Source organism: Drosophila serrata, unplaced genomic scaffold, assembly GCF_035046125.1.
Source record: "Drosophila serrata isolate PLE 108 unplaced genomic scaffold, ASM3504612v1 contig_240, whole genome shotgun sequence".
Classification (NCBI taxonomy): domain Eukaryota; kingdom Metazoa; phylum Arthropoda; class Insecta; order Diptera; family Drosophilidae; genus Drosophila; species Drosophila serrata.
This window is the reverse complement of record NW_028257138.1, coordinates 2,539,175-2,555,890: the sequence shown is the minus strand read 5'-3', so window position 1 is coordinate 2,555,890 and position 16,716 is coordinate 2,539,175. Positions and strand designations below refer to the sequence as shown.

At 43.4% G+C, this 16,716-nt stretch overlaps 5 protein-coding genes across 6 annotated transcripts; 4 read left to right on the top strand and 1 right to left on the bottom strand.

Moving 5' to 3' along the window:
* Positions 1–701: 701 nt before the first annotated feature.
* Positions 702–9,062, top strand: Ets21C (Ets at 21C). Its single transcript, XM_020945143.2, has 3 exons — positions 702–2,433; positions 7,171–7,411; positions 8,188–9,062. The coding sequence occupies exons 1-3, from the start codon at positions 1,662–1,664 to the stop codon at positions 8,681–8,683; spliced, it is 1,509 nt and encodes a 502-aa protein (XP_020800802.2). The 5' UTR covers positions 702–1,661; the 3' UTR covers positions 8,684–9,062.
* LOC147643975 (uncharacterized) lies at positions 5,418–5,825 on the top strand. Its single transcript, XM_086831139.1, has one exon. The coding sequence runs from the start codon at positions 5,418–5,420 to the stop codon at positions 5,823–5,825; it is 408 nt and encodes a 135-aa protein (XP_086687265.1).
* Positions 8,959–10,897, bottom strand: nAChRbeta3 (nicotinic Acetylcholine Receptor beta3). Of its 2 annotated transcripts, none has more exons than XM_020945146.2 (4): positions 10,512–10,897; positions 10,254–10,441; positions 9,568–10,195; positions 8,959–9,493 (listed from the first exon to the last, which is right to left on the bottom strand). In XM_020945146.2, exons 1-4 carry the CDS (start codon positions 10,600–10,602, stop codon positions 9,081–9,083), a joined length of 1,320 nt encoding a protein of 439 aa, XP_020800805.2. In that variant the 5' UTR covers positions 10,603–10,897; the 3' UTR covers positions 8,959–9,080. The 2 variants fall into 2 exon arrangements, with proteins under 2 accessions (XP_020800805.2, XP_020800804.2); XM_020945145.2 differs by having other exon boundaries at positions 10,254–10,444; positions 10,512–10,737.
* Positions 10,898–11,144: 247 nt separating this feature from the next.
* Positions 11,145–12,976, top strand: LOC110178125 (signal peptide peptidase). Its single transcript, XM_020945147.2, has 3 exons — positions 11,145–11,518; positions 11,590–12,440; positions 12,497–12,976. Exons 1-3 carry the CDS (start codon positions 11,297–11,299, stop codon positions 12,606–12,608), a joined length of 1,185 nt encoding a protein of 394 aa, XP_020800806.2. The 5' UTR covers positions 11,145–11,296; the 3' UTR covers positions 12,609–12,976.
* Positions 12,977–13,470: 494 nt separating this feature from the next.
* lwr (ubiquitin conjugating enzyme lesswright) lies at positions 13,471–14,791 on the top strand. The gene is made up of 2 exons (XM_020945161.2): positions 13,471–13,646; positions 13,746–14,791. The coding sequence occupies exon 2, from the start codon at positions 13,817–13,819 to the stop codon at positions 14,294–14,296; it is 480 nt and encodes a 159-aa protein (XP_020800820.1). The 5' UTR covers positions 13,471–13,646; positions 13,746–13,816; the 3' UTR covers positions 14,297–14,791.
* The last annotated feature ends 1,925 nt before the right edge of the window (positions 14,792–16,716 follow it).

The window sequence follows — 16,716 nt, the reverse complement described above, 5'->3', positions numbered from 1 at the left end:
AAAGCCTCATCAAAATATGAAAACCAATTAAACAAAATATAAGCCACAAACCAAGCTTAATATTCTACAAATGATTACAAAATGTGGTAAGTAAAATGATATAAATCTATACTTAAGTACGAACGCTTCTAATGCTCAATTCTTTTCAGACTTTTCTCACCGTGTGAGCTTTGGTGAAGCGACCTGTTGGCCAAATATCGAAGAGATAGTACCATTAGACCAACCCATAAGTAGGCTTGTGGCCACAGACAACCAACGACTCATGGCAGATTTCCCAGAAAAATGACGCGACATAAACAAAAAGCGAGAAAAACGATTGCCTTCGAAGAGACAGAAAGAGAAAGAGAACCCATGCGAATCGATGAATGAATTTTCGTGTGGCCGCCGAACGACCTTACCCTCCTCTCTCCTCTCGCCAGCAAAGCTGGGGAACTCCAAGTTCCCGCCGATCGGCAGAAATGTGTTTACTCTATGGACGGGTGACTCACCCTGCGAGTGCGCCAGTTCCACGACGTCATGCTTAAGGTTGTTATTTGCTCGCGATAAGGAGAGTCGCCTCTACAAGAGCGAAAGCTCGTGGGCCCCCTAGCGAATCTGGTTGGAAGGCCACTAGAAGTTACTCGATTTTAGCCAGATTGATCAGAAGGCACCAAGCGATCCGCGAGAGAGCAAAAAGCTCGCGTGGACTACGACTTCGTCATGGCTTTATCACACATTGCCGGCGCTGATCATTGGCTCGTCACTCGCGGATCGGTGCGGACGCGTAGGCTCATGGGACGGAGTTCAAAAGTCCACCCAGTATTAAGTAAACTACTCTGCCTCCGTCGTAATCGGTCTCTGGAACAATAACGGTCATTAAAAGATTTCCTATCGTTGCGAACTTTCCGCCGCAAAGATTTCCGCGATATCCGGCACGTGCGGAAAGCCGGGAGCTAATGCCACTTGTTCTGCCAACAGGTGATGGTGAATCATCCAGGCCATATCCTAAATCCGTGTTGTTTTTCCACCTTCCAACCGGTTGCAGGCGATAAGCTAAATCAGTGCTTTTTATTGGGCGATATTCCTGGAATTAATATGAATCAAACCAACTTTAAATGAATAATAACAAACAAGAAATAAATGGAATCAAATGGAATAATACAATTTAATAATTTTAAGTGCAACATTTACTTAAAAAGGTTATAAACAATAATTAAAAGTGTCGTGGAAATATTAAACAACTAAAACAAGTTTTAATCAAGTAACGTATGCTGAAATAGTTCAAAAACTACCATATGATTTCGTCATGAAGTGAAAAGTAATCAAGGAATCTGCTGCTATATGTAAATATCATATTTAAATAATAAATATTTCATAGTGAAAGTGATACAACAATATTCTATGAACGTATATTCTATGAAAGAGCAAAAATAAAAAACAAAAGTGATCAAAATACTAGTATTAACTTTATACCAGCTAAAAAATAACAATAAATGTGTCCATAACTAAGTGAAAAAATATAACAGAATATTATGTTTAACCCGAATAAAATCAAAATCCTACCAAAGGCATTCAGCTGACAATGAGCTCCCTGTAAAGTTCCCAAAGAAAATTATTTAAAGTTAATAGAAATATTAAAATATAAACAATACGAATATCATCCTCAAGTGTCCCCTCCCTTAATGGCCATTCTGCAGAATCGCCACCAAATCCTAAACGCAAGCCAAGTCCACCCACAGACCATAACATACCGTACTTGGTGCCAACCGAGGGCAGTGGTTAATGCCATGCACCAGGATGTCCGGCGAAAGAGCATCGGATGTGGAGAGAGCGAAACCCAACTGGAAGCGAAGGAGAAGAAAGCGGAGGTGGCAGAAGGTAGCTCTCCGGGCAGGCGACGAAGGAGGAGACGCTGCAGTAGCAGCTCCACCAGTGACACTAGTGAATCCTTTTCGGATTCGTCCACAGACTCGGATACCAGTTCCTCCGGATCTTCAACCTCTTCCTCCTCTTCCACTGGCAGCAGCAGAAGTAGGAGGAAGAGAAGTATACCTTTGCCACCCGCCCTCAACTTGCCAGAGTGCCCACCTCTGGCTCCCATTGCCACCTCCCCCTCTCACCAACCAGAAGAGGCTCCAGCAAGCAGAAGGGATTCCCTGGACTCCAATCGGAGCATCACGCCTGTCGAAGTGCCCGTGGATCCGCATGCCTGGACCGCGGAGGACATCTCCAGCTGGGTCCGGTGGACAACGCGTAAATTCAAATTGGATCCGGAGCCGGACATCACCAGGTTCCCCAAGGATGGCCAGGAACTGTGCGAGCTAACCCGTGCGGATTTCTGGGTCTGTGCCGGATCAAGACGCGGCGGGATGCTCCTGTCTAAGCATTTCGCGCTGAGCTTGTATCATGCCACCGGAAGGGAGACGAGTCCCATGTTGAATGACAACGAGCCAAGTGAGTACGGGATGGGAATGGGATTTGAAATTAAGAAGAGAGAGTTTTATATTAACACAGGAAATTTTTCGAGAATTCTTCAAATTTATAATATATTTTTTTACACTTTAAGGGTATTCTAATTTTAGTCAGAAGCTTAAAACGCAGTGAAGGAGTCATTTCCGACCCTATAAATCATATATATTCTTGATCAGGGTCAACAGCTGAATCGATCTAGCTATGTCCAACCAAAATTTAATTTTTTCAAAATGTTGAAAATTTTATAAGGGGTTACATCGTTAAAAATTTTCAAAAATTGGCAAACATTTTAATTTTAAATTGAGTATGCGGTGGTATTAACCTTATGAAAACTAGCATTGGAACGCTTTCCGAATCGGATTTAATGCATTTTTGGCTTAGTTATGAGTTTTTTTAACTTTAAATTGGCGCAAAAATTGTCATTTAAAAATCTTGATAAACAATGTTCAAAAAATACGAATATTTTCGTCTTAGTTATGATCGATTTCCGATACGATCTTATAATTCAATGTCACGCTGCATCGGTATATAAGCTACGGCTTTCAGAAGTTACTTTTGTTTCTTTTTAAAATATGTAATTATTATTATATTTAGGGGGTAAATGCAGTCGTTTCCGTGTTTTTTATAGACCCAAAGTACAATCGACTTTATCCATGTAAGCATTTAATTTGGGTCTCTCCTTTTCTCTCCTTTTTGGTTTGGGGATATAAGTAAGAAAAAATCGTAGAGAGTATGTAACATATAAGACTTTGTCAGAGTGCACTTAAAAATAAACTATCTCGGTTACTTTGATTGTACAGTGAAGGGTATTTGGAAGCTAAAAAACCTATACGGGTCTTAGAGGTTCACTCTACTTAGAAATTGTTCCAGTTATGCCAAATATAACTTTTCCCGCTTAAAGTATATATTCGAAAGGATTATCCCTGGTGTCCTGCCCAATCCACAAATATTTTTTTCTCGAACAAAAAGGCTCTCTTCTAATCTCGCTGCTAATAAATCTGAGGCGTCCAAGAGGCCAAAGATTGAGCTGCTTGGTAATTGGATTCACGTGCTATTCCCAATAGTGCGATTGGCTCCAGACCCGAGTTCGAGTCCAGCATGTGTGGAGAATCCTTTGTGGTCAGGCATCAATTGAATTGAATCAGTTTCTGACCTCTGCGCTCAGTTAAATGGCAACTGATTAAGATTAAGGGTAACTTATGTGTTTCATTGATTGTTTTCCCCACTCCTAAGACCTCTTGCTTTATTCCTTCTTAATTCCCTCTTTACTTAATGTGTTGATAAGGGAGAAAAGTTGCTCGGGACAAAGGTGTGGGAACAACAACCTTTTAATTACCTTTTCCTCCACGAAGTTTCTCGCAACTCCATAAACGTAAATCGCTGGGAAAATCTCTTCGCGACAGCAGCACTTTTCCACTTATTACTTGGCAAAGATTTCGCCCAGTCTCAAGTGATGAACTTAATAATAAACGATGTAAATATGATAATTTCTCGCAGGATGTGGCATCTAATAATAAAATCAAAATAATCCCGCCGAGTCAAGTTTCAGATGAAGTTGGGGAACGGCGTCGGCATTGGGTGGCTTTTCGGTGACAACAGCACCGCGGGTGGTCAGCTCCAGCTTCCAGGAGGAGGTGGGCACAGGAAAATATTCATTCGTCGCATCCTTCCTGTGGCGGAAAGCCTCCTCTGATTTGGGTCTGTGCCATAGGTGGCTCGCTGGCCTGATCCCGAGAGCCGGCGACGTCGATTTAATTGATTTGTTTTTTATGCCAACGAGGATTACTCGTTGTCGGCGTTGCCGTCACGTAGATTACCCGGGAGTTTTGCCATCATAGTTGGTTTTACCAATGTCCCGAGTCACCGCCCCCTTTCCTGCTCGACAATAGCAGAAAACTAGGGTATTTGAGGGTTGGAAGGTTTTCAGAAGTAGGTAGATTTTTATTGGCTCAATAAACACAATAACAATACATAAAATTAAAAAAAGTTGGATAAAATATTTGAATTTAAAATGACAATTTTTTGGACAAATCAAAGCTTAAAAACCTGATAACTAAGCAAAACAAAAAAGGATTAATTTCAATTCGGAAAGCGGTTATATGTTAGTTTTTATTGTATCTTTAAACTCCCTTTGTTTCTGCATTCCTCTTCTCAACATTATTTCTCAAGTTTGAAAATAATACATTTAATGCATTGTTTAAATATTCTTAAATGCGTGGGAACCATCTATAAAATATAGCAATTTTTACCAAATGCCAAACATATTTTTCTTGGAAAATTCGCTTACCAACGTATTTAATTATTTTTTAAAAACTTAATCAAGTCCCATGACAGTATATAAATAACTGGGTGAACAATCTGATGAGTATTCTATAGTCGAAAAACTGGACGAGAGCATTCTGCTTCCACCTCCTCCTCCTCCTCTGGTTGTTTATTGTGCTTTTGTTGGTGGGTGGCAGTGGTTGAGTGGCTGCACGTGGCTCCTGACTCCTGACTTTTGGCCTCTGACATTTGTGACTTCGCCGGCGAATGCCGAAGCAGCATTTACCACCAGCTGCGCAGGTGAGCCGTAATCTTTCCCAGAGTTGCCTCGGAGTTGCGCTGTGTCCTCGGAAGCTGCCGGGCGAAGATGCTAAGGACCGAAATCCGGCCCGGCTAAAGTTTCAGTTGCCAATGGGCCCTGGTCCGACGCAGTTCACACGCTCCTAAAAATAAATAAAATAAACATATAAAAAATTAAAGCGTGACTAGTTAATGCAGTAAATCTCCAAGTAAATTAATATTTAACTACATTTAGAAAGAAAGAAATTTCCAAAGTGATTAAAATAAATTCGTAAAGTAATTAAACAAACCTCAAGGTTCAAAGTTCAGGGATTTAATATGCTTTGCAGTTCATATTGCTAAAAATAATAAATAAATTCATTGAAAACATTTAAAAACCTAAAAGTGATTTAAATATACCCGCCATGAGCGTCAGCGTGGACGTGGGTGTCATGTGGCGCCTCTCGGAGGACTTCAACCGGCGCTTCGGCCTCCGCATGCAGTCGACGGCACCGCCCGTCGTCGGCCAGCACTCGCATCCACATCCGCATTCGGCGGTGCACCACCACTACCACCATCACCACCAGCACCACCAGCATCCGCACACCTCGATGATCTTCAATGGTAAGAGATACATCTCGCTGCCGAAAAATCATCGGAATTTCCGCCAAGAGAGAGGCAATACATCCGAAAAACTTGTGAATGAACTTGTGACTGCTTCTCTGAATGGAATGGCAGCCACTCGATCGTCGGCATTTCCGGCGCCTAGGGAGCTGAATGGGATCGGTGGTGCTACCAGGGGCTCTTGCTCTTGCCGTTCGGACATTTTCTAGCCGCTGGCAGTGTGTGAGGTGTCTCATGGCCGTGGCTACGCTTGATCACAGACGGCGTGCTGGGATGAGTCACCTTCGATTATGGCACTTTCGTGACTTTTGCGCCGGTCTTCAAAGGGGATTCCCGGTAGAACTAAGTCGAGGATGTGGGAATGTCCCCAATGAAGACGTAAAGAATTTACCCGCAAATACTAGAAGCCTCAAAACCAACTCCTGATACCAGTTTTCTATAATATATATATAGTTCATTTAGCTTAGCTTAATTAATTAAGTAATTACTTCCTATTCAATGGCTTAATTTAGGTTTTTAAGGTATGGGGTATGAGGTCCATATAAGGAAAGATGCTTAATAAGGAAGATTGTTTTTTGAAAGGATTTTTAAAACAAATAGCTATAAAATTAAACTAAAATTTTCTCAACTGAATCGGATATTAACAAATTGTACAAGCCTCTAAAAGAAATTGGAGTACGGCTCAGACTTGAACTGATTGTATGATTTTGCTTTTTAGTTATTTTTTTTTTTTTTAACCACAATAAAGTAAGGCTTATGAATTAAAACAAATTTTTACTAATATAAAAAACAGTAACAATCCTTGCACATCATTTATTTAGAAAAAATAATATGCGACATTTAAACATAGTCTCTTCTTTAGTTTTTATTTCCTTCCATACATAAATATATACAAATAATACTTATATCTTAAGAATATATATCTTATCTTAAAATAATATTCAAGTACCACAGCTTTCTATTTACAAACCTAATTTGATTTCTACCTGATTAGGCATTTAAAAAAATGAAAATTAATATTGAATGAATGTATTTAAGGGGTTTTTTGATTAAATATTTAAATTAATTTAAAATAGTATTATTTTACCTAATTAGGTGTGTAATTGTTAAATATTAAAAAGTAATTAAGCGACCTTACAGTTTTCTTTCTTCAAAACTAGTTTCAATCTTACAATCTTCTAGTGTTTAAACAAATTCAAAGAAAACAAGTATTTATAATTGAAATCTCTCTGTACTTTCAATTAAACTGGTTAGACTGGCTTCTGAAACCCGCTTTTCTCGCTGTGTAGTGCGCTGTCCAGGATTTATGTCCGCCTGCGGTTGATTTTCTGCGAATCCGCGCCGGCTTATGGCCTTTCAGAGCCATCACTTGGCACTCAGTCCACGTCGCCTCTGCCTCCCGCTCCACAGAAAAGCTCGTTTATGTTAGCTTTGTATGGGTTCCATCTCTCTCTCTCTGTCTTGTTCTCGTATCTGCTCTCTGTTCCTCTCTAGCGAGAAGCACATATATATGTATCTGTGTATCTGACGACTAATGACCCCCTTCTCCCCCAGATCCATATCAGCTGCTGAATGCTGCCTCGCACCGATTGGTCGCCCAGGGCTCCGGGGGCCAGATCCAGCTATGGCAGTTTCTGCTGGAGCTGCTCGCCGATTCGTCCAACGCCGCCTGCATCAGCTGGGAGGGCCAATCGGGCGAGTTCCGGCTCATCGACCCCGACGAGGTGGCCAAGCGCTGGGGCGAGCGCAAGGCCAAGCCCAATATGAACTATGACAAGCTGAGCCGGGCCCTCAGGTGAGTTTAATACCTATTATACCCTAGCACGGCATTCTAAACTTAGTCAGAAGCTTGTAACGATGTGAATAAAATGCTGTAATATATATTCTTCATAAGCATCGATTTAATTGAGTATACAGATTTATTAACCTTGTAAAAATTGGCATAGAAAAACTTTCCGAATTGAAATTAATCCATTTTTGGCTTAGGTATTGTATTTTTAAGATTCACTATTCCCAAAAAGGTTCATAAAAATTTTAGTAAAATATTTGAATTTGAGGGAATTCTAATTTCAGTCAGAAGCTCAAAACGCAGTGAAGGAATCATTTCCGACCCTATAAATCATATATATTCTTGATCAGGATTAACTGAATCGATCTAGCTATGTCCGACAAAAATTAATTTTTTTCCAATTTTTCAAATTTTGGAAATTTTGGTCAAATTGGCAAAAACGTTGATTTTTTAACTTTTTAAAGTGAGTATGCAGATTTGTTAAGCTTGTAAAAACTAGCATAGGAAAGCTTTCCGAATTGGAATTAAAGCATTTTTGGCTTAGTTATTGAATTTTTAAGCTTTAGTGTTCCAGAAAAATTATCATATTAAATTAAATTATATAATTATTATATTTACTCATCTGTTACAGGATAGGGGAAAAATACTGTGATTACTATCAATGAATCTGTAGAATTTTGAAAAATCAAATTTAATTTTGTTTAGAAATCTGATTTTCATGTTTGTTTTAAAAAAATAAATATTATAGTTAAAGTATATAATTATAAATTAATTTTTTACAGATACTATTATGACAAGAATATCATGACCAAGGTGCATGGGAAGCGCTATGCCTACAAGTTCGACTTCCATGGCTTGATGGCCGCCTGCCAGGCCCAGGCGCAGGGCGGAGATCCTGCCGCCAGTATGTTAGGTTCCTACAATCACCACAGCGGCGGGGGCGGAGGAATGCAGGTGGTCCGCCACCCACCGCCGCCGCCGCCGCTGCACCACCCGCACCACCATCACCCGCATCATCATCAGCACTCGCATCCGCATCATCAGCTGGGGCAGCCTCACTTTCTGCATCCGCCACACCACACATCGCCTGCCTCCACCAGCTCCAGTCTGGGCTTCCCCTCGCCCTCGACGGCCTCGTCTCAGCTCTCGCCTGGCCAGGCGCCAATCGCTAATGCCGCCTCCACCTCAACATCGAATTTCCCAGCTTCATTCCAAGGCGGGACAGCTGGAGACCCTGCCAGGACACAGGACAGCACCACCCCAAATGCATTTAATTGAGCCCACAGAGCAACCCCAATTTGTTGCCGTTGGTCGTTCAGGAAAGGAGGAGGAGTTGCTGGAGCTGCGCACAGGACCACCCATTGCGCAGAGAGAGAGTAAGAGCGAGCGAGCCACACATCCTCGGACGAAGGGTCAGCCGGCACTAAAAAAGGTCGTTTCGCATAATTCCAGCCACTTTGGGTTAATTGTGGGGTTAATAAGTGTGATAACCTTGGAGCAATACTCGGAGACGAGCCTCAATTTGTTATCCTTCGCCTGTTATCCTTGGCTTCTTCTAGTTGTAAGAGGTCCTTTATTTATTCCAACAAAGGGCTCTCATCATTAAGTATTTTTAAGTTTGCACATCGATTAAAAAATAAATGATGCTTAAGGATTACTTGTTCCTCTCCTAATCCTAGACAGCACACACTATGGCCAGGATGAGGAAGGACAGACTGTAGACCACGAAGAAAACACGATCCACGGCAGTGGCCAGCAGCGCCCAGTCGAACTGGATGGCTTTGTACGCGGGCACCTCGCTGGGATTGATGTCCAAGGGATTCGTTGACTCATCCTCGTCATTTTCGTAAAAATTCTGCTCCTGTTCCTGCTGGTGCTCGTACAGCTCATTGGTCTTCTCCGCCTGTTGCGGCGCTGGCTGGATGCAGAAGTGCGAGAGCAGCAGCCAGGTGCCGACATTGCCGTGGAGGAGCTTCCTGAGGACATCAGGGATGCGTCTCTTGTGCCTGACAGTGGCCAGGTACAGCACGGCCACCTCAATTATCGTGGACACGCTCAGCAGCAACAGAGTGGTGCTATAGAAGATGACTGCAATGAACCGGAGGGAATAACAGAAAATGAATTGAAGTTTCTTGGTTTAACCAGAGCTCGCCCTGACTCACCCACTAGCGGCGTCTTGTTGGCCAGGACCGGCACCAGCTGGGCAAAGTACATCAAGAAGGCCGCAATGACGACGATGAGCAATCCATTGATCATTATCTTCTCGCCACCCATGTGCGGAGGCAGCCAGAAGGCGGCGAGGGCCAGGATGACAATGCAGGACGCCGGCGTATAGATGACAGCGGTGTACATGGAGGACCTTCGCTTTGCCGTCAGCGTGTACTCCATGTAGCCATAAAAGTCCTGGCTGACGAACCTCGCCTTAGAATTCACAATCTCCCACTCGGGCGACTGCACCAGCTCATCGTAGTCCAGGACGGTGTCCTTGTCAGTTATATTCTCTGCCACAATGTTCTTTAAGCCCCACGAGCCGATCTGCAAGGTGCAGGTTTGCTCGTCTTGCGGCCAGTTCTGCATGTTGAGATTGCAGTAGGCGGTGTACACAGCAGGAGGAACCCGCAGTAGGTGACCATGGTGGTCTATCAGCACCTGGGTGTCCGCCAGGAGCCCGCCCTCGTCGCCGTTTAAGAGTGTGATCTGCGGCTTCCACACCTCACTGGAACGCACAATGATCTGCGTTATGTTGTCGTACTCCGAGGGCTGCCAGGTCAGGTTCTCGTCCTTCCAGCGCTAAAGAAGAACAGGTATTAGTAGAACAGGCGCAACAAGGTGAGTACTGTAATCTTACGATATTCAGATAGCAGTGAACGGTCAGCTTGCCGTTGATCTCTTCGATGTCTATGTAGTTGATCACCAGGCCCAGCGAGACGGGCGTGGGCACGCTTTCGAACTGGGGCTGCACCAGGCTGTCATAGTTGAGGAAGAGCCCAGCATGGAGGCGATCCAAGGCCTTGACACCGCCAATATTCGTGTCGGCTGCTTGGATCAGTTAATCAATTGATTAAATCGGTCAAATATATCAAAAAATGAGGTTTCTATAACTCACCAGTGGCGCCTGGCACGGAAGCTGCTGCCAAGCCCAGTAGCAGTAGTTCCATACCGGAAATCGGTGTCTTTATCTTCAGGCTCGCCTTCATGGTTGGGTTTATTTGGAAATGTCTTAAGTAGGCCTCCTATCCAATGCTCGCTCACTGGGCTCTCGTACGCAACTGAGCTCTGTTCTCCGGCTTGGCACATGGCCGCAGCTCTGATATCACCACTGACTGCTCTGTCGATCCGCTCGGCGTCACAGATAACAGCCCACATACTGAATGCGAGTGTGCGTGGGCGTTTGCCACACTGTATTTCATTCAGCTGATTCCATAAATTTTGATACGAATTATTTGCTAGTAGTTGTATTTATTTCTATTTAGGTTTTACATTTAAAATAAACGGAAAAGTACATATTTTGGATATCAGTTCAGAGGCCGCCTAAAAGCATGCTGCAGTTTTGCATTTATAGTATCGGCTTGGTCTCAAATAATTTAAACAAATTTCCTTTTTGTGAAATTAATGTGATTAAATGTACACAGTGCAAGTGTTAAACGAATTAATTTTCAAAATTTTGATTTGGGCAATTCTCTAATTCTGAATGCGGCATTTAAACTCATTTAAAATATAAAAAAAGCGAATCGATAGTGTAATCGATGTATCGCCGTCGGAATAAATCGAGCGCTGTGCCATCTGTATTTGTTGACGTGTGCCTGCGTGTCATTTTTATATCGTTTATTTCCACCCCATCATACGGTGATTTTTCAGTCGGGGAGCCCAATCAGATAGAGTAGACAGGACATGGCGGAGGAAGTGCTTGGAACCGTTAGGGATGCCATCAAGGGCATCCTCGAGAATGTGAGCGGAGGAGGCGCGCCAAAGAACGAGTCGGCGCCGCCGGTAGAGAAGGTGCCATCAACGCCTGAGGGCATAGCGGTGGCCTACGGCAGCCTGGTGGTGATGGCCATGCTGCCCATCATATTTGGCTCCATACGCTCCGTGAAGCTGCACAAGCTGAAGAAGGTGGGTGCTGATTGGGGCATGATATCCATATCCAGATACTAACTTTATGCTTCGTTTCCTCCTCTACATAGTCGACGGGCGAGAAGGCCGATACTATGACGAAAAAGGATGCCATGTACTTCCCGCTGATCGCATCCGCAGCCCTGTTTGGCCTTTATCTGTTCTTCAAGGTGTTCCAGAAGGTGCACATAAACTACCTGCTCACCGGGTACTTCTTTGTGCTAGGCGTGATTGCGTTGGCGCACTTGCTCAGCCCGGTGATCAACTCGCTGATGCCGGCGGCGGTGCCCAAGGTGCCGTTCCACATACTGTTCACCAAGGGCGAGGGCAAGCACAAGGAGGACATTGTCAACTACAAGTTCTCCACGCACGACATTATTTGCCTAGTGATCTCCTCCGTGATTGGTGTGTGGTATCTGCTAAAGAAGCACTGGATCGCCAACAACCTGTTCGGTCTGGCCTTTGCCATCAACGGCGTGGAGATGCTGCACCTAAACAATTTCGTCACGGGCGTGATCCTACTGAGCGGTCTGTTCTTCTACGACATCTTCTGGGTGTTTGGCACCAATGTGATGGTCACGGTGGCCAAGAGCTTCGAGGCACCGATCAAGCTAGTGTTCCCCCAGGACCTCATCGAGCATGGACTGAATGCCTCCAACTTTGCCATGTTGGGTCTGGGCGACATCGTCATTCCGGGCATCTTCATTGCTCTGCTGCTGCGCTTCGACGACAGCAAAAAGCGCAAGACGCGCATTTACTTCTACTCCACGCTGATTGCCTACTTCATGGGTCTGCTTGCCACCATATTTGTGATGCACGTCTTTAAGCACGCGCAGCCGGCGCTGCTCTACCTGGTGCCCGCCTGCATGGGTACGCCGCTGCTAGTGGCGCTCGTCCGTGGGGAGCTTAAGGTTCTCTTCGCGTAAGTCTCCCCTCAATACATACCTTCATATTTCGCTATAAGAACCTTTCTTGCAGCTACGAAGACCATCCTGAGGAAAAGCCAGAGAAGAAGGAGAAAAAGGACAAGGAGGAGAGCACATCCAGCTCCTCCGGCAGCAAAAAGAAAGAGTCCAAGAAGGCCAAGTAAGGCCGGGAGCAGACTCCAATCTCCGAGAACAGCATCTCCATTCGTTCCATCGTAATAAATGTCTTCTGCAGCCGCTAGCCAAGCCAGGCATTCTTTTTGTTACTGCTTCCGCTTAACATCCTGTCACACACTTCCTCCATACACTGCAACAAAAAGACGAAGATTCACTAGATTGAGTTAGTTACTTTCCTTTGCGTGAGGCACAACAACCTTATTTAGTTCGACTAGGTTTACAATTGTAGAAAACTAATTTGTCTACTTTTCTACCAGAATCAAATTAAACTGTAGAAATATAACAATAAATTATGTACCTCCTGGGGAAGGGAGGCATAAATTTAAATAAATAAAAATAAATATTCAAATACGAATTTGGCAGGTTATTATAATTATAGTTGGAAGCTGATAACGCTGTGAAGGAATCATTTCCGACCCTATAATTCATATATATTCTTGATCAGGATCAACAATTGAAGCGATCTACATATGTCCGGTCAAAATTTATTTATTCCAAATATTGATAAGTTTTCTTGCTTGCTTATTTAATATTCCTCAAAATAGTTACATAAATATTTTAGGATGCAAAATATTTAATTTAGATTTAAATGTATTAACAAGTAATTTGTTCGATTTCAAAAACCCATTTAAAATTCAATATAATTTATAAACATTATTAATATTTATTAAATTTATTCATTTTATTTTTGTTAATTGTTTGTTTATCAATTTGTTAATTATATTCATTATTAATCATTATAATTAGACATTGTTTAAAAATATATGCCAATATTTTGACCGTAACTGTTAGTTTGTTATCGATAGTTGTCAGTGGAAACATGAAAAACATTCAAAAACTATCGGCTACGACTACGCGCTGTGCTGCCTTCAATAGTGTCATCGATGTTTTCACATTCCCTAGTTACCATCTCTAGCAGAAGCGTTCCCGAGAAAATTGCGCTAGAATTAGCAAAAAAGGGAAAATAATCAAATAATAGTAGCATTACAACTAATTATTAGTAGCGCTTGCAGTTTGCATTTAAGGTAAGTTGCAGACCAGAATGTTCGGCAGGGAGGCCGAAGCAGACCAGACAAGGCAAGCCTAACCGCACACTCACACACCCACACACTCACATTTTGCAGAGACAGACGCGCGTGTAAAGCAGATTTTGGAGATTGCAACGAAAGACAGGAACGAAAAGGAGTAGAGAACTATGTCTGGCATCGCCATTACACGACTGGGGGAGGAGCGCAAGGCCTGGCGTAAGGATCACCCGTTCGGCTTTGTGGCCCGACCAGCGAAGAACCCGGACGGCACCCTCAACCTGATGATCTGGGAGTGCGCCATTCCCGGCAAGAAGTCGACGCCATGGGAGGGCGGTCTCTACAAGCTCCGCATGATATTCAAGGACGACTACCCGACTTCGCCGCCGAAGTGTAAGTTCGAGCCGCCACTTTTTCATCCCAACGTTTACCCGTCGGGCACCGTGTGTCTGTCGCTGCTGGACGAGGAGAAGGACTGGCGTCCCGCCATAACCATTAAACAGATTTTGCTGGGCATCCAGGACCTGCTAAACGAACCCAACATCAAGGATCCGGCCCAGGCGGAGGCCTACACCATCTACTGCCAGAATCGTTTGGAGTATGAGAAGCGTGTGCGCGCCCAGGCTCGTGCCATGGCGGCCACCGAGTAATGCATACCAGCAACTCCCTTACATAGAAATAAACACACAACAAACACACCCACAACAAAGTCGAACATCTAGAAGAGAGGCGTTTTCGAGAACGCTTTTCGCATCTTTTTACTTTTACAATATCGATTTAATTGAAAACTACGCAACACTACACCTAACGACAGCAACTGGATGCGAGAGAGAGAGTCCACACAATTCCCACAGCATCCTCACATCAACTTTGGTTCAGACACTCACAACTCCATCATCTGATCTAAGCTTGCTCCTTGGATGACGCACACACACGCCGAGAGAATTTGGCTACGTGGCAGCCTTACTCTTAGGGATCTTGGTGGAGCGAGGGAATTCCAGCAAATGAGGCGGATACATCTCTTATTTCTTTGTAATTTTTGAAATTTCATTAAGTTATTTCACGTTTTGTTGTAATAGGTTAAATACGAAATAAATTATGTACTCGTATCATTTCAATAAAAAGTGTATTAGTCATAAAGATAACGAAATGTGTTTATTGGGCTTATGGTGTTCCCGTCGTAAGCTAATTACAATGACCAATGGTTATTAGGTATTCGGAGAGTTATATAATCTGTGGCCGTTCCTCCAGATGCGGCTTCCGCCTTGGGACAATAGGAGTTCTGGTGCGCCCACAGGTTGTCCAGGGAGGTGTACTTGATGTCGCAGTTGCTGGTATGCCACCGGTGTAGTTTCCACCGATGCGGCGGGTTCTGATCCTCCTCCGCCGCTGGAACCTCTGGCTCCCACGGCTCCTGGGGAAAAAGCTGACTTGGCATCCCCTTCGGCAGAACCCTCCTGGTTTCTGGCGGAGCAATAATAGTGCTTGTGGGCCAGGTAGTTCTCATATTTGCAGAAGACAATATTGCACTCTTTGCACTTGGATACGCCCTGTTTTACATAGATCTGGGGTTGCTGGGGGGCACCACTAGAGGCTCCACTTCCCCCTGGATTTCCAACACTAGCCTGCGCCTGGGAAGGACCTCCTCCGGCCACTGCTGCCGCTGCAGCTGCCGCCGCGGCCAGCTTAAGTGCCAGCTCCGGATTGGTCTTGGCCAGCAGCGATTCGGACAAACCAAAGTCCGCTGGCACCATAGAGCGCATGTCCAGCAGGCTGGGCACCACACTTAGTCCAGATGGCGACATGGAGGCATTGCTGCCGGCTCCGGAGCTCCTGGGACTGATGGTCCGCCGCTTGGACTAGGGACTCATAGATGGGCTGCTGGGCAACGAGGGAGCGCACACTATCTGCTCGGGAGCCACGCTTCCGCCGGCTGAGGCCTCCACAATCTCTTTGCCCACGCTGCCCAGGAGTGCCTCCACCACATCCAGGATAGCTGAGCGGAGGTGTCGCTGCCGCAGGCTCAGCGAGTTCAGAGAGATCGGCCATTGCAGGGTATTAACATAAAAAATCGGCCAAAAATTCACATTTTAAATGGAGTATGCAGTTTTATTAACCTGCTAAAAATAAACAATGGAACGCTTTCCGAATTGAAATTAATGCATTTTTGGCTCAGTTATGAGATTTTTAAATTTTGATTTGCCGTAAAAATTTAAAAATAAAATATATTTAATTCCGATATAAAAATGGTATTGCACCTTCAGTCAGAAGCTTAAAAGAAAGTGAAGGAGTCATTTCCGACCCTATAAATCATATATATTCTTGATCAGCATCAACAGGCGAATCTTTCTAGCTTTATCCGGGCGAAAAAATTTTTTTTCCGAAATTTCCCATTTTCGGAAAAAAAGGAAAGGGGTTACATCATGAAAATTTGCAAAAATCGGCCAAAAATTCACATTTTAAATGGAGTATGCAGTTTTATTAACCTGCTAAAAATGAACAATGGAACGCTTTCCGAATTGAAATTAATGCATTTTTGGCTCGGTTATGAGATTTTTAAATTTTGATTTGCCGTAAAATTTTAAAAATAAAATATAGTTAATTCCGATATAAAAATGGTATTGCACCTTCAGTCAGAAGCTTAAAAGAAAGTGAAGGAGTCATTTCCGACCCTATAAATCATATATATTCTTGATCAGTATCAACAGGCGAATCTTTCTAGCTTTATCCGGGCGAAAAATTTTTTTTCCGAAATTTCCCATTTTCGGATAAAAAGGAAAGGGGTTACATCATGAAAATTTGCAAAAATCGGCCAAAAATTCACATTTTAAATGGAGTATGCAGTTTTATTAACCTGCTAAAAATGAACAATGGAACGCTTTCCGAATTGAAATTAATGCATTTTTGGCTCAGTTATGAGATTTTTAAATTTTGATTTGCCGTAAAAATTTAAAAATAAAATATAGTTAATTCCGATATAAAAATGGTATTGCACCTTCAGTCAGAAGCTTAAAAGAAAGTGAAGGAGTCATTTCCGACCCTATAAATCATATATATTCTTGATCAGCAT